The following is a 21,821-nucleotide window of genomic DNA, read 5'->3' as shown; positions in this document are numbered from 1 at the left end:
GACTGTGAATAGCCAAAATAGTGTAAGGATGAGGAACAAATGAAGAAAGATTGAGAACAAGTCCCTCGTGCCAGATATCAGACTCCCTAGGTTTTTTTTGTTTCCTTCAGAGAAATATCCCCACACAGTGGTCCTGTCACTACATGCCATCACAAAATACCCAAGACCTCATTGCCTGTCTTACCGAGTAGATTTTCAGCTTGTGTAAAATAGGCTTCTCTCTCTCTCTCTCCTTGAGGTTGTGCTTGCAAGAGGATTAAATTTTATTTTTATTTTTTGAAATGCTGGGGTATTAGAAATTAACTTCTCTGCTGAAACCAGACGGGGTGGCAGACACACATCTGTTCTTAACAAAAGGAGAGGAGGGTGCGAGGGAGACCCTTCATACAGTCAGTGCTAAATTCTACTAGTATATTAGAGGCGTGTACTGAAAAGCTGAAAAGGCCACATTTCCTCTTGAAGCCTGCTGACAGCTCTGTTTTTATGAACCTTGTTTAGGAGAGGGATTTTTTTTGTTTATTTGGTTGTTTTTTTTTGCATTTGAACCAAACATATTTCAAATCCCCTGAAGTCCCTGTAAAGAGGGACATAAAAGCTTCCCCAAGTTAGAACGGTTAACCTAAGTCAATTATGCTTGCACGAGGCTTCCAATACCATAACAAGCCATAAAAAAAAAGCAACAAAACAAAACAACAATTATAAAAGCAGGGAAACATGGAAATGGTTCCTTCATGCAGCATTTCACTGGCCAGCCACTGGCAGAAAGCCCTCGTAGTGCCTCTGCTGTTAGGGGAAGCAGAGCCTCAGCTCCATCCAAAGACCCAGCCCAGCAGCTGCCTTCACAGCCTGCTTGGACAGACCCCAAACACATGCTATTTTCAGCCCAACATGGGAAGCAGGTTCCAACATCCAGGCTTTCTTGCAGGGCACATCTCTGCCAGCACCTCTGTCCCACGTCCTTCCTGAGGAAGAGAGTTCAGGTCAACTTAAAAAGACAGATTCCCAAATTCTTCCTTGAATCCAGTAAGACACTCGTCTTTGAGGCATTATGTGTAGTGTGCTCTGATGACATCTTGGGATGTACACACATCCCTGGCATTCGTTGGCCTATGAAACCTTACACATCAGCCCTCTAGCAGAACTTAATTCAAGGTGCTAATCTAGCAGATCTTAAAGCCTTTAAGAACTTTAAGATCTTTCTTCTGGAGAAAAGAGTCATTCTTTGCTGGTTGGAAAGGACGCAGGATTGACAGCATAGAGCCAATACCCCCTTACCTGAAACAAACACATTTTCATGCAACTTGCGTACAAAGTCCTTATGGTCCTGCCCAGACAAGTTTTCCACTGAAACACTGATGGTGAGGAAAACAGGAGCATGCAAAATAGTGATTAACCAATTTAGGCATCCCATGGCCAGCAAAAGGAGTTCAGAGACACTGAACAGCTCAGTGAACCCCTAAATCACCTAGGACCCTTGTCTGTAAGGTGACAGCTGCCATATTCCTTCGTGTGTCATTTTGCATTTTAAATCCTTTCTGTTTATTCTGTGCTTCAAACTTGCACATGACTGGGTCAGCAGAGAGGAATGGGATCCTGTTAACCATTTGTCTGCAAATGCATTTGCCTCTCTCCTGAGAAAGCTGGGTTGATTGGCAAAGGCTAATTAGAAAGCATAAATACAGCATTTACTCGTAATTTTCTAGGGCCAGGTTTCTTGATGTCAGCACCAAGAGTTTGTGAGGTTGAGATCTTATATTGTGGGTTTGTGCAGAGGTACGAAGAGTCAAAAATCACATGGAGGCTATTTTTGAGTGCCCTGCAATCCCTCCTGCATCAATCATTTAATACGTAAAATGTTAGTGAGGTAAGAGCTGGACCACACTGACTCATGTGGCTAAAGCTGACACCTCCTGCTTTCACACCTGGAAAACCACGAGGCCGAGTGCATTTTGTTTGTGCAAGGAGATCCATGTCCATCCTCACAACAACTTCTGGCCTTGTGTGCGCAATTTAAATAATAAGCATATTCATGGAAACAGCCGAGAGCGCTGAAACGCGATTTCAGCCCTCCTGAGAAAAAGGAAATCAGGAGGCTGCATGCGTGATGCAGCAACTGGGGAATTTCCAGCAGCTAAGTTTGCTGCCTTCGTTGGCTTTGGGCTTGTTTGGTGATAAATTAGTAAAGGCAGGTGTATATATACACACGCAGGGCTACTTTAAGAGGAAGCCTAGTTCTCTAAAGGGCTTTTCTACACATGGTGACTCAGAATAAATAATCTGAATTAATTATGCCACAGCTGCAAAGTAGGTCAGAGATACTGAATTAAAACTCTGTAACAACATTCGCACTTCCTTAGACCAGACCTGACATTCACTTAGTTTACCAAGGACATAAGCGTACAACCAAATAAACAAAACCCATGAACATGCAAGTTCCTGAAGCCTCAGTCTGAACAATCAGAAACGTGACATGAGACAAATGTCAGCGGGAAGGGTGCTGGGAAGTGACTGTGTATTTGGCATCAGCAGCTTACAGCATCTGTTTGTACCTGTGTTTCAGTCCTTCCTCCAATGCTCAAGTCGAAGGTAAGTACCTGAAAACACACCTGTTCTTGACGGACAGTCTGAATTCACAGGGAGGGGTGTGTTTTAACATCTGCCAGAATGAATCCACCACACTTTGTATTCAAGGTTTTGGCTGGGTTTAGGACAACATTTAGATGCTGTCTTCCAGTTGGCAGATCTCACAGGAGGCTTTCACGTGCTTGACAGAGGTTTCAGCAGGGTCAGGCTGTGGATCATGAAAACTGTGACCCTGATGCTGCCTTTGGTCCTGATTCGGGAGCTGTGAAACCAGGGAGTAAACACTGCTCTGCCTGGCTTGCCTGTGCTAACAGGGATGTTGAAATACCAGATTTGGAGAGAAGTCTTAAATGGCCAGGAAAAAAAAACATAAACAAGAACAAGTCTTCTTTCTTTGCTGAACCTCCCCTGCTTACTAAATGCTATTTATGGGTGAGGAAAATCATGTAAAATCAGATAACAAACAAAAAAAAAAAGCAGTGGGTGAATCACCATGAGGAGGGCAGAGCCCTGAAAAATCCATCTTCAGGGATCAGGTTCATGATGACAAAGTGCATCATTTGTCAGTCATTAGCACGGGTACAGCTTGCACGCTTTTAATTCTAATCTGTTCTCAAAGTAGACAATGTATTTACAAGGACAAGAACTTTCAAGTGATCTTTGTTCCTTACCCCTATGTAACAGCTTTCACAAACCTGCCTGCACACCCTGGCTTCGGCTCTTGCAAAACAAGTATTCATCTCCAAGCTGCCACTACTGCGTATGCAAACACAGGGGCTGCATAAGCAAAGGCAAAGGTTGTTGAAGTTCAGTTACTGAAGTTTGCAGTGAGAGCCTGAGACTTTCAGCTGGTACGAGTCAGAATAGCTTCCCCAAAATCAGGAGGACTATGATAACTATGTATGGTCTTTCTAAGCCTCAGAGATAATTCAGAGAGCATGACTGGATGCTCTTTAAATATTGTTACTCATGGTTTTTGCTGAAGAGTCAGGAATCTCTCAGGCATACATGACGTAGACCGTTTCCAAAGAAATAAGCATAGAAAAGTTTGGCTCGAATCGCTTCTTCACACTTGGCCTTTTTTCAGAGATGCTGATTTCTGTGCTACATTTTTTGCTGATGACTAAATGGAAAGATGAAAGCTTGGGAGAAAATCTGTGAAAGTAGCGATATAAACCAGGGCTGGTGTTGGTATCCGACATCCCAACAGAGACTAAAATCCAGTCTGTGGCCCTCCACATGCAATGGAGTTTCTCCCGTATCTTCCGTGGAACAAACTAATCAGACGAAAGGGCACATAAGATCAACGGAGAAACTATTTGCCACCAGGACTGGGTGAAGTCACTGAATAAAAGTTCACTTCCAGAGATCTCGGGACCAAAAGCTAACCTATGGCTCTGCGCAGCTCACATTACAACTGTGTAAGCAACTGCTGCTTACTTTTATGGCTGCGGTACTCAGTTCAGAATTACATCCACACTCTTCTAGGCACTGGTTAAGCAAACAGGAAGACAATCTCTGTGTCAGTGTTTACAGTATGAGTGGGTAAGGAGGAAACTCTACAGATAACCTGTCAAGCACTGGTCAAAGGTGTCTGTTTTAATCTGGACTTTTTTCCCCCACCCTCTCTCTAGCAGTACTCACGCATCCACTCCGCTAGGCAACACCACAACACAACAGGCTCCCTCGCAGCTGAGCTGAGCTGACCTCTGCATTGCACGGGCTGCTGGCACCACTCTGGGCCTCTGCCTCCTCCTTGCCTTTCCCCTGTGTAAGTCATCACTCCGAAAGCCCTCAAAATAACATCGCCTCCCAGGCTGACAAAAGACAGCCATTTATTTCTGTGCCCAAGCTAGTTTAGCTCAGAAGTGTTATGTTAATTTTAAATACCTTCATCTGCTGCCTTCTGCAACATGCAGTATGTCAGAAACTGGTTTTAGCACTCTTGCATTTTACTTACCTGCAACCTGAACAGGCTCGCCTGGGCTGCTACATGCAGTTTATTTTAGAGTGAAGTTCCCCTCCCTGCACTAGAGCCTGTAGAGCATCCTGAAGATATTCAAGAGCTGACATAACTGCTTAAGAGATTTCCAGAGAAAAAAAAAAATTCTTTGCCTCCCACCTTTGACCGTGACTATCTTGGATAGCAAATTTATTGAAGGACTTCGCAATGCAAGTGCTCGGACTTGCTCAGCACTGAGACTCTGAACTCCTACTGACCTGCTTGCAGGGCCTTGCACAGGATCAGAGGGTGCTGGCTACACACACAGCACTCTGCTCTTACTTTGTTGCAGATAAGGGACATCTACTTGTTGGTTGGGGTGGCATTACTCTACGTCATTTAGGACACTGAAGGCCAAAATGCGTTCCTCGATATTTCAACACAGCATTCATTCCTCCCTTCCCCTGGGCATCACCGGGTCTTTTGCTGGAACAGAAGAGAGTGCAACTGCTCCCTTCCCCATCTCTTGGCAGCATCATATGCAGAAGGCAAATGCTCAGTAGCACAAGGACTGTTTTTATTTTGTGTTTGTATGGTCTCCATTGCAACGAAGTGCAGGCTTGTCACTTGGTGCCTGAGCACAATTCCTGCATAGCAAACAGCCTGCAGAGCCTGGTGTGGGACTGCACAGCTGCCCTCTGCTGCCCACAGCCTACACACGTGCTGGCTTTTGGGTAGCCAAGACCTTGAAATCCTGCTGGAAATAGAGTGGGGCCACACTCCAACACTGCCTTGTGTGCTCCCCAAACCTGACCACGGGGACGGGCACCAAATGTCACACCTGAGCCTGTGTCCAAAATCCTACAGACCAGCAGCAGCGGCACCTTGGGCTTGTCACAGCAGGGAAGGAGCCTCATCCCCTAAAGGATGCATGCAGTAATGTTTCATTATTATCTTCAAGGAAAGAAGTATGATAACTTCCTTTTGTGATCGAGGAACGTGTTAGTTCATCAGGGGAATAAATAACCCTTATAAAAGCATCAGTACTCGGTTGTAAAATACGCTTGGGAAGTGTGGCAGCACCTGGCCAGTATCTCTAACCTGGGATTTCACCCTGTTGCATTACAGCAGCAAAAACTTGACATTGAGACATCTGTTCAACCTACTTGTCACCACGTTCATTTATGTTTTGTAGTGCTTTTTGCATTTGTTTTCCAGAAAAGATAACAGCTGTTTTTACCACTTCAGTTGCGGATGAAAGACTTAAATCTAATTCATATACTTTGTACTGCTGGCAAAATCTTTTACCTCTATCATACATCACTATACATAGATAAATTTCTACTTCAGCTTCTTGCTCCTGGTGGTATCCAAGATCTCATCACAAGATACTTGGCACAAATCACAATAATCACCACACATTTAGGTCCTGGCTAGACAGGGTTGTCATAAAAAATTATGAATGGGCTCTTAAAAGGTGTTGGTTTCAGCCGTGGAGTGTTAGTAAGCAGTTTGAGCTTACACTCCTTTCTTTCCCAGTGCTTTCCATGGAATTGAGGCTGCTACAAGGAGGGGGCAATGAAAGCTGATACCCCTGCCGGGCCTTCGAAGGAGTCACTAAGCCCTGGCAGCCCAAGCTGACATCACGCCCACAGCCCTGCAACCAAAACAACCTTTTGTCTCAGCCTTCAGTAGTTTCAGCATCACATTTGTATCTGTCAAACTCAAGAGGCATGTGGTAACGGCTGAAGATTAGAGTGACCTTCTGTGCTTCCAAGAAAAAATTGGAGAAATAAGATAAATAAGCAAAGAATGTTTCTTCTGTCTTGTGCATGTTTCTAGGAAATGTGCTGATGGATATAAAAATGATTGGTGCTTATTATCATTGCAATTCTGAGGCTGATAAGTACGCACTGAAGTACCCCAAGGGAATTATGAAAGCCTCAGCAAACTGGCAGAGAACACAAAGACAACCCCAGAGTCTCCCTGGACCAGGCTGCATCACAAATCCTTTTACACTAATACCACAAAACTTCTGGCAAGGGTTTTACTGCAAATAATCAAAATACTTTTGGAGTAGGTGTCACTTCCTGCTGTGACGTTGCATCTTTTTGGCTCACAGACCTTTCAGAAACCTGAAGTCCTGTCAGTAATCGGGCATAATTATATTTAGATGTCTGCTATTCTCACTCCTGAAAATGGACCTGTTCCAGTCCCTCGTCCTGAACCACTAGGGTTACCATGGGACCAGCAGTGTCATGGTACGCTCTGATACACCATGCAAGGAAAGCAAAGTGAAGAAATCCAAGTCCTGGCTGTCTCCTGGGACCACAAGAAGCTTCACTAAGTGCAAAATGCCATAATCCAAATGCCTTGTTTCTGTATGCATCTTCGTACAGCAGCCAGGTGGGTCTTTTGGCTTCTATTTTCTCAGCCTTGAGAACTTTGCATAGTGTTTACCTGCAGAAATTCACCTGCATGCAGTGCATTTTCGTTCACGTGGATCTGGAAACAGCCTCTGGGCTCCATAACCCACAGTTCAGGGAAACGAGGATTGCAGGTAAATGATACTAATTTGCAAGACCAGCACTGGGAACGAGGGATTGTGTTTAGCCCTTGAAATGCTGCTCTTTCCTCAGGAGTGGCACAGGATAGAAGCATTGCTGACAGGCACAGAGGAAACTTGACTGAGGAGGCTTGATGTAGTACTCCTTAAATGCAGCAATGCACCTTGTCAATGACAAGAGGCACAAGAATTTTGGGGAGAAACCCTATTTCTGTGGTTACAAGTGAGATGGCTCCTTCTGAGCCTGCAGAAAAGCCACTCTGCTGATGGAGGCCCAACGTGACCTGTGCTGCACACAGAGCAGTGCTTCTGCGGCTCTCCTTCATTTACCACAGAAATAAGATGCTACCTAAAGACAGTCCTTCGAGATGGAGGGCATGAAACGTTCACTGGGGGAGATGAATAAAACAACCTTAGCACTTCACAGTATGACAGAGTTAAGAGTAGCCGTGGATCAGGATTCAGACTCAATGGGGATTTCTACTGGGAAAGACAAAAAAAAACAACACAGAACCAGACTCCTTTATGCATCTGTGCTTGTCCATTAAAAATGCCATCATCTTTTGCTGCTAAAAAGCAAGTGAGAAAACACAGCCTACCTCGGCAGAAGGCTCTGTGCTGCAACACTTTGCTCAGCCCTCTGCATCTGTATACAGAGCATGTTTATTTGCATTGGTGTTTGGGCTTCCATTAGCTTTAATTATATATGGAAAAGTCTAATTCTGCTGCATCTTCCTCCCTGCGGACTAATTAGGCAAGTGATTGTGTAAAGCCATTACAGTGATTGCATCCATTATGAAGTTTCATTTTAGAAATGGACCACTTATCTGAAATACCTTGCAGGACCTTCCTTGCACATCCATCCCTGAGCCAAACGGTGCTTTACCAGGGCTGCTAACTGCTTTTCCAGCAAGCTGAGTGACAAGGGAAATGTTTCGTTGCCTGCAGCCAGCTGACGTGCAACAGTAGCCGAGGTGAACACAAAACAGTGTTTTGCAACTCGCCAAATGTCACTCTCAGAGCAAATGAGTACCTCCTCGTTAACCTTTCCAGCTTTGGGACCGAGCCACGCTCCCAGCAGGAGCTGCACTGTGCACCCAGGAGGCTTTTCCTGCTCATTTGTGACATCTTTCTCCCTCGTTTGACACGTGGCGAAGCGCTGATTTCCGTTACAATACTGTCTCCCATCAGGTTTCTACAAGATGGAAGCAAACAAATCCAAAATTGCAGACTAGGTGAGCACACAGCAGCAGTCTCTAACCCCCCAAACTGTTTCAAAAGGCAAGTTGGTCCCTATCACACCACAATCCTGCACACACAGCCTACCATGTTTCCATTTTCAGCCACGGCTTTAAACACAAATGCACTTTTAATGTCCTTTAATCATGCTTGCCATCGCCAGATCTAGTAGCATCGCGCATTGAGCAGGGCTATCCCCTGGCTTCCATGTTAAATGTTTTATGCTAAATTGACTTCGAGCATCAGCGACACACAGACCTGTGCCTACGGACCTGAACGTGAAGTTTGCTTCCCTGTACACCCAGCAAAGAGAAATGTGCTCCTCTGTCCCATCCTGCCATTTGGGGTTGCACGCTTATGGGCCAGGATCCTGTGGGATATCCTCCTTTCCTCCCATAGTCTCAGCCCCACAGAGTTTTGGAAGAAAATTAGCTTTTTCAGCATTAGCCTGGCTGGCACGGTTCTTGTTGCCCAAGCAAAAACCTGAGCTAAGGCCTGGCCCTGCCTCAAAAGAAATTCCAGTAGCTATTCGTAAGCCATAGGTGTGCCCTGTGCAGTCTGGAAGCAAGATCCGTGTGATAACTGGAAATTTTTTAATTAAGTGGCGTAATCTCTCCCACCAGATAAAGGAGAGCTCAAATAACTTCTCCGGCAGGAGGGACCTGCATGACCCTGATGTACGATCGTGTCTCGCCGAGTCGAGATACCCTGAGTGCTGTACAGCTGCCAGAGTCAACACCTGACCCTTGCCCAGGACAACAGGTACAGCAGGAGCTACTGAACAGAAAAACAACACTTCTGACAACGGAAATCTTCGGGCGGCAGGTCGAGGCCAAGTGGGAAATTACCTCAGCAAATCCGATCACCAAACCCTTACGCTCTGCCCACATCCACCAGCTGCTGCCACCGGCAGCCTAACAGGTGAGGAAGAGCCTCACATGAAGGCAGCTTTAATTTTACTGTTACTGTCTGCGTGTGCTCACAGGGACAGCACTCTGTCAACAAGGATGCTCAACTGCAATATTTGGATACTGAAAAGTATTCCTCTTCCAGAGGAGTCCCCTCTCCTGCCTTAGTTACTCACAGCCCCGTCCTGCCATCAGGTTTATCCAGGATTATTAGGCATTAAGTACTGTTCCCCATCCTGGGCTGTTGCAAAGCTGCTCACGGTCACCTGGGAAGCCTCCACCTGCCTTTCTGCATGGAGGAACAACGGGTTGCACCACGCCAGCAACAAGCCAAGAAACATTTACCTAGGAAGATTTCACAGCCCGCAGGAGGTATTCTGGCTGAATAAAAGCGTCAATGAATAAATGTCAGGAAAGCCCCCGAGCCCCCTACACACCACCCGGGGAAAATGAAATCTTTGCATGCAACAGCCCCAGAACACCCAGGCTGTTTCCCAGCCCTGCTGCAAAGCGCCTAGAAAGGGCTCCTGGGAGGCAGCAGCATTGCATAGGGCAACCTCCCCCACGACAGCAAAGCCATCACAACCGTCACTGCTTACGCAGGGGCCATCAGAGACCTCGCAGGAACGCTGCTGCCTCCTGGCAGCCTCCTCCCTTCGAGCAGGGCAAGTCAAGCAGCGAGCACTCCAAAAAGAGGGCCAAGAGTGGCTCATGCTTTTAAGGGGAAAGGAAAAGTTTAAAAAAAAAAAAAAAGTGAATTGCTATTAAAAAACCACAAGACACCCTTCTTTATTAAAACCGCTTGACTTCTGAGAAACCCTGGAATGGTCAGTACATCCAGTAACAGCACAGGGACTGCTGGCAGCTCCTTCTTCCACAAAATGAGGGCTCTGGGTTTATGCAAACCGAGAGTATTTACTTGGCGAGCAAACCCCCCCCGAGATGTTAGTGCTTGTCCCTTTGCCAAAGAGAGCAGAAAACACTTTCATTTTCTGCTGTGAATTGGGGTGTTTAGTTTTAGGTTTTTGTTTTTTTTTTTGCCTGGTACAAACATGGAAACATTTTGTTGTGCAATGGCTACAAGAGCAACTCTCACAAATGGGCCACACGAGGGAGGCAAATGCCTGGTTATGGATTTGGGGGTATAAAGTGGCCTAGGGAGCCCCAGTGGTGGCAGTACCTGGCACAGCACTGGGCACAGGCCCCTTTGCTGCCTCCTGGTGCCTCTCCTGCCCAGAGGACCCACTTTTTACCCCATTTTGGGTCTCCTTCCTTGCACCCTTAGTGTCACAACAGCCATCATCTGCTGCAAAGGACACGAGACAGCTTCTCCTCCTGCAATTTTTATTTCTGTGGCTTTATAAACAATTTAAATAGACTTGAAAGAAGAAGTCACTGGTTTATACTTTTTAATTTTCTGCTGCTCAAAGCAGCCCTTACTGGCACATCTGTCTGTTCATCACTAAAACATCTGCATGCACGTGAGCTTGGCAAAACGTACGCCACCTTCAGCACCTCTCAGCAAGGTAGCTCGCAAAGTCAGAGGCAGAAAGAGCTGTGGCAAAGGCACAGTTAACATACTAAAGGCAGGAAAACAAACCCAATTACTTCTGCAAGGGAGGCACCGTTCCCAACCACTGATCTTCAAACTGAACCTGCACCTTCAAAAGAGGTCGCCGATACACATTGTGCTGATACCCATCTTGGCCCAAGGGAGGCACTTCTAAAAAACACCGCAAACAAACTGGGAAATGGTAACTGCAAACCACACTACTCATGAGGAACGTAACTCCTAGAACGGGGCTCTCTCGCACACTGACACATCTGCTCAAAAAGTAAGAGGCACCCAGCAGGCACAGGGGGATTTGCATCGTCATGACTGTAGTTACGAAAGTTTTTAATGACAAAACGCCAAGCGGGGAGGAGCAGGCACCATCCTAATCTGAAATTGTTCCTTTACTTGATAAGCCAAACAATCTTGAGCCGTAAAAGGGCTATTCATGCTAATTGCACTGCTTTTACAGAAATAATTAAGCTGTAATTCATCGCAGGAGCAGTATCATGGTATGAATAACATTACTAATAGCACTGAACTAGGGAAAAAGCGGAGTTGCAATAGGAAGAGCATACCATAAATTGCTCACGGCACTAAAAAAAAAAACAAACCTACTGTGCTAATGGGTCACACAAAGCCACCATGGCCAAATTTCTCTGATAGGAACACCCAGGCCCCACTACCAGGCAGCCTGTGGGACCCTGGCCACGTGCTTGGCTGCAGCACGGAGGGTACTGCAGGCCCACGGGGAGAGCAAACAAATTTACATCCATCCTACAGGGGCTGAGGGGCAGGGTAAGCTGCCTGGGGACTGGGCATCTGATGCCAGCATTAAGTAACAAAGTACCAAGATTTACCTTTTTGATGATTGCAGTCCATCCAAGTGAGATCCTTAGCTCCCACAGAAGGGGTGTAGCATTAGCATCAGTTAATCTACAAAAGGCAGGGTGTTTTTCCCTAAAAATCAGGAAAAAAAATAATTTAAATCAAATCTTGTTACAGTCAACATGTGGCATCACTGAGCCTTTTGGGCTGTTCTGGGAACATAAGGCAATTTTTACTTATTTTTTTTAAAATTTCCCTGTCGGGAACATAAGATTTTGGGAGAACAATACTCACTTGTTTCTGAAGAGAAGGGGTTAACCAAGTACAGAAGGAAGCTTTGCCCAGTTTGCACATTAGTCACTGGGGCTGCTGGTGGCAGCCTTCCACCACTCCTGCTGAAGGCTCGTCCCTTCGTACACACTGCTGCTTTAGCAGATTACAACTTAGTCATCCGTGCTGGCCGGTAGGCAAAGCTTAACAGGTCAGGGCTAGGGCTAAGAACTTTTGTCTGTTTTCTTTAAAATCAATTTAAAAGATTAGATCCATAAAAGCATTAAAGGAAGGTTGCGGTGGTTTGGAAAGTATTAGTTTTATCTGTTCTCTGTGCTACTGACTCTCAGAACTGCTGAGAAGCTGTTTGCTTTCCTAATGACTAATTTCTCCAGCAATTAAGGCAAGAGTTTGTTCTTAAGGCCAACTGCATCCTTGCTATAACACCACTGACTCAAAGAGAAGGAAGACCCCAGCCTCACCACAAATTACAATTTCTGCCTAGCAGCTGGTGGGTGACAATTTATAAAGGAGGGATCAGTTCACAGGTGATTTCAACCCACCCAGCTCACACCCAGAGCTTTCAGCAGCTGTAACAAATAAATCATTTCCCCAGGCACTAATCCTATACCCCAGTGGGGAGGCAGCTGACTGGGTGAGTCCTGCAATGCCTGGTCTGCTGTACGTTCACAGAGTACTTTCCACACTGACAAAATCAGAAAAATCCCGGACAATGCACAGCTTTTGGTGCTTGGTTATTGAAAGGAAAGAACTTGGAGCTGTCTAAACCAAGACTGCCAGATAACAGATGTTACAGCAGTGTGTAAGGGAAAAAGGATTGGAGACCTGCATCCTGTTCAAAGCGCCATCATGGCATCAGCAAGATGTCCCTTACGAAGAAGTTAGCTCAGTGCTAACTTCGGTGCCCTGCAGCTGCCACATCCCAGGCTTCTCCCTGGAAAACTGCCAGGGCTCTCCATGTGTGCTCCACAAGAGTTGTATGCCCAAGATAGCTCCATAAAATTCCTCTCCCTTGTCCCAGGGAGCCTTTGTGATTCCTTGGGTCTCCCAGGGACGCCTGGCAGTCAAATGTTTCCTCAAAGCCATCTTCGTGTGCTGCTGCGACCAGGGGATGAGTGTGGCATGCCACTGGGATGTCCTGTCAGTCACAGCTGGTGCAACACACGATTTTTTCAGTTCCTCCCTATTTCCATTGTGTGTGTCCCAGGAGATGTAAAGCTCCTTGTGTAGGGCAGCGTGGGGATTGTGGCTGCGCAGGCAGACCTCACACATGCTGCCTGCAAGTAACCTACCCACACGCCCTCATCCCAAATGAACAACCTGGGCTGAAACAGAGGCACCCTCTTTCCAGCTACGACTATCTGTGGACCATTTGGATGGCTGCAGCTGGTGTGTGAGCAATATCAAATGTCTCCTACATGCTTCTGATGCAAAAAACCCACAGAGGTCAGTGCTTATTGAAGGGGGACCTTCGTGAGCAGTGCCTGAATGCCAGGAGGGCTGCACGGGGCTGAGCGCATCACAGTGTCGTGGGATGGCGTTGCCTGCCAGATAATGAGAAAAACCCATGTAAAAAGATTATGGGATTCAGGCAGCGTAACGCCTCCATGAGTTGTAATCCGGGAAGCAGGAGCTCTCGCTGCTGGGCACTGGGCTATAAATAAACACCTGGCTAAAAAAGGGCTCAGGGAAATCCATAAACACAGCTCTCACCCGAGCAACTGCTTCTGGCACAAAGCTGCTGCCTGACAGACGGTTCATTTTCTTCATGGTTTTATGGGTGTCCCTGCCTCTCCCACACACTGTGGCTCATGGTGGATAATCTTACAGCCCACTAAGGTGGGTGCTGCAAGGGGATGCAGAAGGGTCTCCCCTTTTCACACCAAAGCCTGCTGAAACATTGGCTGAGGGTTTCTATAGTGGTTTACCACTTGTATACCAGTTGCTCCCTGCTGCACCTGGAGCGCAGCTTTGTGAATTGGGACGTGCTGGTGAGCACTGCTGCATGGCACGGGGCAGCCCCACACGTGTGAGGGGAAGGCAGCCCCATGGCACGATCAGATCCCGAACACCACGCACTCATAGCTTGTCTGTGTAATGCTGAGGGCAGCATGTCCTCGGCTGGGCCGTGGCAGAGCAGAACGAAGCCCATGGCTGCAACTGGCAGATGCAAAACACCGAGCCAGCACTGAGCTGGCGGGCAGGAGGAGTGCAAAATTCACAGGGACTCAGCAACAAATTTCAGACTCCTTGTGGGGAACAAAGCAGCAAGGGAAGCCTTCATTGTGACTGCCTTGGTGTGTGGCACGATGGTAACTATTGCACTGCTGGGGGCTGTTCAGACGAAAGCTGTTGGCTTGCGTGGAAGCAATGCAAACCACCTTGTCCTAAAGTGCTCATCCTGACACTGCGCCACACTGGACAGGGTGGCTGCAGGCACTGAGGGCAGAAGCTCTCGCCGGTTTTCCAGTCTAGGATGGTTTTATTCTGGGGACTCAATATTCCTCCTGGTGAAACAGTTCAGGTGCCTTCTCAGGCAGAGACAGGACCAAATGTGAGGTTTCTACAGCATTTCCACTATTCACCTATTCACTGTTCTACAATATATGTGGCATGGGCCTTGCCAAACCCGTGATTTCAATCCTAACAGCCTGGATGCTTTACTAAAAACGAACAGAGCAATTCAGCCCTCACCAAATGCCTGAAGCCAGGCAGTGATGGGGCAGGAGCAGCCCCAGGGGGGTGCTGCAGGAAGAGGGGCCACAGAGGTAACGCTCGAGCACTGTCTCTGCCTGGGAGCTGCTGCTGCTTTGGGGCTGGGGGGCTGCATGCAGAAATCAGGGGGCTGAAGGAGGGAATAGAGCAAGACTAGCAACAACATGTGTTTAAGCAGGGGGTTAATTTGTTTGTGCTCATTACCCCAATAGCCCTATGCTTGCCCAGCAGACTGGCCACATCCCCACTGCGTAGATCACCCGGCAACGTGCCAGCAATGCCCTGTAAGCTGCTTTAGCCTGAAACCATTGCAGAAGTTAACTTAACCTGGGCAAAGCACTTTCTATGAAAGCAGCAGGTGATACCTTTTAGCTGGTTTTACATTTTTGTGGATGCAGAAGAAGCAGGCGATGCCCCAGTCCCTAGAAAGGAGCCCATCAGATCTGTTTCCCATCACTGCCTAGGACCAAGCACCTGGCACCAGCAAGGTGACCCCCATCATGGGTTTTGGGATGGGAGGGGGCACATCCCTGTTCCTAGACCTGTTCTCAATCCAGTTGCCTAATCCCAGTTTCAACTCAGGCTCCTGCGGCATGGGGCCTGGGTCAGAGAGGCTCCCTGTGCTCTGACACCAACATCCTGGGGAGCCCCTACATCACGACTCCCCCCAAACAAACAAAACTTATATTGAGCTGGGATTTGTAGCTGGCTTCCTTCTTCTGTTACTACCTAGTGTGTATTTACCTTCCCTCCCCTCTCTGTTTTATTAATAGGAACAGGCTGACTCCTGCAGGGAATGATCATCTGGGTAAGTGCAAATTAAAAAAGCCAGACTGTATGAAGTATCTGTGAACCTCTTTGAAGGCTGTGTGAAATTCAGATAGTCTGCTTTGCTGGTCCAACAGTATCTCCTGAGAAGTGGTACTCCTGAGAGAAAACTAAAGTCCCAGCTTCAGATGGAGATGGTCTCTCCACCCTTATTTGTGAACAACAGTTACATTTTACCCTCTCAAGAGATTCAGTAAATTATCTCAAGAGAGTATTTCTGTCATTAAAACACACTTTTAGAGACGTAAGTTCTAAAACCCTTTGTGGTTTGTGAAGACTGGCACCACGTTTCTTTACATGTGTATTGGAGGGTCCCTTTGTGAGCATCCCCTCCATCAGGGACCTGCCAAACACTTTGCCTTGGCAGTAGTGGTGATGACAACGGCGATCCAGGTATCTTGATTCAATCAAACCAAATGGAGTACGTAACAACAAATAAATACATACAAAAAATCCACAACTCTCCCATAAATGCATAAAGTTACTTTATTTTCAGTATACATTTAATTTTGAAAAATATAAATGCTAAAATATCTCATCATCTTCATCTTTTGATTCCATAAAAGTCACAATAGAAAGCTTCATAAAACTGTAAAATACTATAATGTTATAAGGAATTTCATGTTTTATATTACTGGAAAAAATCATTTTAATATATTGAAATGTTTTCTGCTTTTTTCCTTTTTGTTCCACCATCTTGATCCACTTCATTTTAAACTAAGTTTTTATTCTTTCCTCCAAAGCAAATACAGACTTAAGAGAATTAAAAATAATAAAAGTATCTGAAAGTGCATGTCGATTCCAAGGAAAAAAAAAAGTAATGAGTACAAATATGTGTCGACCATGACGACAAATAATTAGTGGCTACAGAGGCAGACAATCACCGTTTTTATGGGGCTGGGACAAAGCTATCTGCAGTTTGGTTTTGCTGGGTGATTCCAGGATATCAGCCCTGAGTTGGTACCTGGTTTTGTAGGACTTCTATGAGAAATTGGTTTGGGAAGCTCATTTCTTTATGGACTCTTCTGTAAGAGGAGCCTTTCCAGAAGCCGGCGGTGCTCACCCAGGCTTTTCTCTCCAAACACCCAATTCTGAACCAAAATTAGTTTTAGTTTTATAGGCACAAGGCCTACAAAGTGCAGTAAAATTCTCCTTGTGGTGATGTCAGCCCATCAAATGCTATTAGATGGCTGCTCTTCATTACCTTCCATCTCTTGGTGCCAGCAGAGCTCTAGCTTGCTGTCTCTGTGGTCTGTTTATTTTTTTCTAAAGGAAAAAACAACAAAGGACACACAGCCTTCAATGAAGTGCTGTTGTCAGGAAGCAGGAAATGAAAAATTTCCCACTCCTGTTGGAAAGTTTTACATGGAAAACTACAGAAATCTTTGTCCCATCCCTTGAACATTGCTACCCTCTGTACGACAGCTCAGACTGGAGAAAATAAAAAGTAAAAAAAGAGAGAGAAAAAGATCTAGATCAGCAGTCAATACATTTCAAGTACATTTAACATGGTTCAAAAGTGGAAGACCTCATTTTTGTGGAGACAAATCACCAGGTAATAGCAGATGAAAAGATATGCATTGTGTGTGTGCGTATATGCATGTGTGCAGTATGCTGCCTTTTGAGCATACCGTAGGCAGGGGGTGGTGTTCTGTCAGTGCTCTCTCAAGGAAATCTTTCTATTATTATTCTATTTTGATCTTTCCTTATTTGGATTTCTACAAATAAAACGTTTGGGCAAAACATAAAAACTCACATGTACTCCGTACATGACGCTTGAGTCTGTTTCCCCTTTGGTAGTCAGTGACTTCTGTTCACCAAGGAATGAAAACCATTTTCTACACGTTTAAGTTAGCATTGCACTTCCCACGTTATCTGTCCTCCAGCTAATCCTAGCAGGCAGCAGAAGGGATCACAAAGTGGCTGCTTTTATGGCCACTTCGGATGTCTCCTCAACCTTCCTGAAGCAGGTTTGGGCTAGATTTGCTGACCTCTCAGGGCAACAAAGAAGAGCGGCTGCTCTCCCTTCCTCTTGCACTGCTTTCTTACAGTAAACAAAAAATTTAGGTGAGCAGAGATTTAGATTCCTTGATAACAAACTGGGGAATGTACATAGGTGTGTGCACGTGCGCGTGCTGTGCCAACTCCTCTGCAACTCCATCGGTTTTGTGCAGCAAAGAGCATTTGCACAAGGTCAGGCTAACAGCTATTATGGTCTGTATCAATGCATCATTTAACCAGATCTGGGAAAGAAAAGCACAGCCCTATTCTGCAGGTCTGATCGGTGATCTGGCTGTTACTAGTTTGTAGATACTAAAATTTGGCATTTAAGGTCTGTCAGCACCACGATACAATTTTGTTTCCTTAATCAGCACGGACTTTGGTTTCTTTACAACAGGTATGGAGGCCATTAAGTGCTACTTTTATATTTAGTATTTTTACTACATTAGAAATAAAAGAAACAAAACTACGTTAGGCATTACAAAGCAGTTTCTGCAAGTGCATTTTTTTAATGCTTGATGGTGGGGGCTCTTACGGAAACTCTCCCCCTTCCCCCCGATGATGGGAAGCTGCTCCCCTTCCTGCTTAATCCCCAAATGTGCCGCATGCAGGGAGCGGCGAGTACCAGTGAGGGCCTGCCAGGCTGCTGCCTTCTGGGCGTGGGGACCCCTGATCTCATACCTGCTGCAAGCAAGGGCACTTCTTGCATGCAAGCAATGTGCCCATCCTCGGGGGGAGAGGTGATTTTTACCCCTTGGGAATTAGCGTTTACAGCTGGGCTCTTTTTTTTTTTTTTTTTTTTTCTTTTGTCTTACTTACTTATTAATTAAATAAACCCTTTCCAGCACATCCCATGTAATCTTCACACTTAAAATACCACTGGTGAAGCCCAGTTTCCCAAATGCATGTTTATATTCATACACAAGTTCATTGTGTACACGCTACAGAGAAAGTTACCTGATGCAAGGGGATGCTTGCTTGGTTTAAAACCAAAAGCCTGCATGTAACTGTGCCCGGCCAGTTTGTTAGTGGTTCATCACCGTGTATGGATGGATCAATCTACCTAGGGGAATGCTGAGCAGTCAAGCTTGAGGGTAAATTCTCTACATGATGGTCAATAGATTTGGGGTGCTGCCAATCCACAAGGAGGATGTAGATCTTCGTAAGCCTCCTGAATATGGGTGTGGGGATAAATATCCCCAGAAGTTACCTTCAGCTTTCTCCTAAGTTGCTCCATCATCGTGTCTAAACTGCACGCAGGGTGTTTTCATTTGCACACATAGACACACGTGCACACACAGATGTTTTAAATGAAATAATTCTAACAATACTGCACAGGAAATCAACAAAATGAATACAATCAGCATCTGTCCACTGACACTGTTAACCGGTCAGTATTTTACTCACCACCATTAAACTTAAGAGTCTTCCTAGATCACAAGATATTTGAGTTACATCCTGTCTCCTTCATAGTAAAGTTAGATTATTTATTAAAAAATAAAATAACCCTAAGTAAAACAGATGCTTCAGAGTAGAAGGTGTTAATAAAACTGATCCAGCCCTATGCCATGTCCTGGAGATTGTGTATTTTTTTTTCCTTTTTTTGTAAAAATCACATTATATATGGTACAATACATTTTTACAGAAAGCCTGGCATCTAGAAATAAGAGGTAGAACTACTCAAAACTATATGTTTCCTGCTGCAGGAAAAATTCATTTTTCTTTACAGTAATTAAAAAAAGGTTAAAAAAATTGACAAAAAAAAGTCATAGGTTAGGCCCCCATAATTTAAACAAAATAATCTAGGAAAATAACACTCTTCAATGTACCTGACGGATTAAGTCCATTAAAGTGTTCTTTAAAAAAAAAAAATTGCATAGGAAAGGGACATTTCAAAACACATGCTACAACGATGGCAATAGTTTGTCTGTGCTGGGAGTGAAGTACCTTTTAGTTTTCCTTCTTGTGTTACTACAAGTACAGGCTTTAAGAGCAAGTTAGTATTAGCAGCACTTTCCAGCATCTTAGAGCAGTGTAATAAAGACATTGAATTAGCCTGGAGGTCAGTTTTGTTCTGCCAGACAACAAAGAAACAAACGAACACTGATTCACAACTAAAGTAATGCCAGTTCCTCTGACATTTCACAAAGGTATTATATTATATCCTTAATAATTCTGCCCTCTGCTAGAAAATGAGAGAGATGCGTGCGTGTGACAGAGAAGGCAAAAACAAGTCTTGGTCAGAGTGGAAAAACTGGGTGAGGAGGAATAAAAGGAAATCTGCAGGGTGGAAAGGCGGAGGGGGAAGCGCAGGATGTCTTGTCTACCTATGCGGGTGGGAAGCAGAGAGCATTTTAATATTTGGCTAGTGACAAAATAAATTCCATATAAGATTTAACAGACAGACAAATTACAAAGTAGTTTCTGTTCCCTTGCTCCTCCAGAAATAACCATTGTCTTCAGGCTCAAGTTCTATTCTAATTTGAGGCACAACTTTTACTGGAGTTCGTGGAGGGCTGCGAAGAAAAAGAAGGAAAGGTAAGCACATGGACTAGTTTTTTGCTTTTTAGTGATTCTTAATGCATTCTACAGTGCTCAGCTACCGCCTCTTGGAAAAAATACACCTTCTGAGGGATCAACTCCAAGAGAAAGATGGCATTTTATAAGCAAGACAGAGTGGCAACTAGCATACACTGGGAAAGCTGCTGATCCTGGTTCTGACTGGACAAGGCACACAGTGTCACATCTGGAAGTGGAACAAATGCCCAACTCCCAGTACCAAGGATCAGGTTCCTTTCATTAGCACACACAAGTACAATATAGCTGTCTGAAATTGACAGCATACAGGTATCAGATAAATAGGCAGTGGTGATATACAGCTGTCCTATGTACCTTTACTCTTCATTAGGCCTGTGCATCACGTAAAATTATTTTAATGAATTGGGCCAAACACTACTTCTGTTGGGGGGTTAAAACCTCTGATTTTATTGACTGAGGAGCTCCAAATATCTAGCAGTTGTGCTTCACACAACTTGTGGCAAAAATCATGAACTGCCTGTATGAATTTTCATATACTGAAGTTTAAACAATCCCAATTCATTTAATTTTTCCCCTGTAGACATGTTTTCTAGACTTCTCACAGTTGTTCCACAACTTTTTTTCTGGTTTAGTCACCAAAACAGGCATTGGTACCGCAGTTGGGCTTGAAGCAAGGTCAGTGGTGCACTTATGTCTCCTGCAGACTCTCCACTGTCTCCACACAGTAAGGCCATGCTTGTAATAAACTTAGGATGTGGAAACTGTATGTTATGAACTCTCAAAGTGCTTTTTAAGAGTTTCCTATAGGGGGATGGGAGCTTTGCCTTATTTAATTTCAGTACGCTTGAGCATAGCTGAGATGTTTTTGAGGAAATATTATAAACTGCATTTTAAGGCTGCTTACCTTGGCATGGTGTGTGACTGAAAAAAAGGAATTTTATCAGCACGACGTATGGCGTTCAAGGAATGTTGGTGATTTTTCTCCTGTCAGGGAGGAAAGAAAGAAAATCGTTTTTTGTCATTGTATGCAGCATTTATATTTTCTTAAGCCCAGCCTCAGTTTGTCCAGTAAACTCTCATGTATTTTGCAGTGCTTTTTACTGCTGACTTCCTGCCATATAAATTTCACAGCTTCTAAATAAAAATAAAAAAAAATAAGTCTCTCCTCCAAGATACAAGCCCTTGAACTGCCAACACAGCCAAGAGGCTCACTTCCAAAGACTGCCTTGCGAGCTGCATTCAGCAGCATGCCTTTGCACATGCAGACACACAACTACATAGGCAGTTGTACAATCACGAGCAGTCACCCATCTGCCACACAAGAGGCAGCTGTGTCACTCTGAAAAAACAGACTGCAGGAAAACCTGCTTTGTATTTACCAGGCCTGCACTGTAGCCTGGTGAAGGGTTTCTGGCTGGGGTGCGCTTCCCCACAGAGCCAGCCTCAGCCCAGGATGGGCAGGAGAGTTTCCGTGCCCTCTGCAGTGCTCGGAGCAGCCTAACAAAAAAAGAGGTTGGGAATCCCTCAAGCAGGGCCTGGGTGCGCAATGCCGAGTTGGGAAATTCCCAGATTCCATCTCAGGAAAATTACTCCGTTTCTTGGCCTCGTTTCAGCACCTTTACATCTTGATACTTACCTTTCATCTACGTCTTTAGTTACCCTGCGCTCCTCACTGTGGCATCCAAACTCCTTGCGAGAAAATAGGTGGCTTGTTGCCTGCAATCACTTTCCTTTCCTGACCAGCGTGGTGAAGTGTACTCTTTTTTAATAATAATCCTATTCTTGCTATTGCTGAAGGGAAGCTAAGGAGTAAAAAATGAATTTCGTGTT

General features: G+C 45.1%; 1 protein-coding gene and 2 long non-coding RNA genes across 10 annotated transcripts in view; 1 reads left to right on the top strand and 2 right to left on the bottom strand.

Moving 5' to 3' along the window:
- The window catches only part of LOC311436831, a 28,985-nt gene extending 16,589 nt beyond the window's left edge, over positions 1 to 12,396 (bottom strand). The window contains exons 1-2 of the long non-coding RNA XR_014693105.1: positions 11,913 to 12,396; positions 11,651 to 11,750 (exon numbers count right to left, since the gene is read on the bottom strand). This is a non-coding gene — a long non-coding RNA (uncharacterized lncRNA). The remainder of the gene's footprint in view (positions 1 to 11,650; positions 11,751 to 11,912) is intronic.
- Positions 1 to 21,821, top strand: part of LOC311436832 — a 105,349-nt gene that overhangs the window by 6,603 nt on the left and 76,925 nt on the right. For all 6 annotated transcript variants that reach the window (XR_014693106.1, XR_014693107.1, XR_014693108.1 and 3 more), the window contains exons 3-4: positions 15,398 to 15,432; positions 19,898 to 19,991. This is a non-coding gene — a long non-coding RNA (uncharacterized lncRNA). The remainder of the gene's footprint in view (positions 1 to 15,397; positions 15,433 to 19,897; positions 19,992 to 21,821) is intronic.
- SLC4A4 (solute carrier family 4 member 4) overlaps positions 15,921 to 21,821 on the bottom strand; it is a 224,422-nt gene continuing 218,521 nt past the window's right edge. For all 3 annotated transcript variants that reach the window (XM_084519333.1, XM_084519335.1, XM_084519334.1), the window contains exons 25-26: positions 20,896 to 20,975; positions 15,921 to 19,969 (exon numbers count right to left, since the gene is read on the bottom strand). In XM_084519333.1, coding sequence (XP_084375459.1) covers positions 20,932 to 20,975 — 44 coding nt within the window. In that variant the 3' untranslated portion in view covers positions 15,921 to 19,969; positions 20,896 to 20,931. The remainder of the gene's footprint in view (positions 19,970 to 20,895; positions 20,976 to 21,821) is intronic.

The sequence above is a fragment of the Aythya ferina genome, assembly GCF_964211825.1.
Source record: "Aythya ferina genome assembly, chromosome: 4".
Lineage (NCBI taxonomy): Eukaryota > Metazoa > Chordata > Aves > Anseriformes > Anatidae > Aythya > Aythya ferina.
This window is presented reverse-complemented; position numbering and strand designations above follow the sequence as displayed.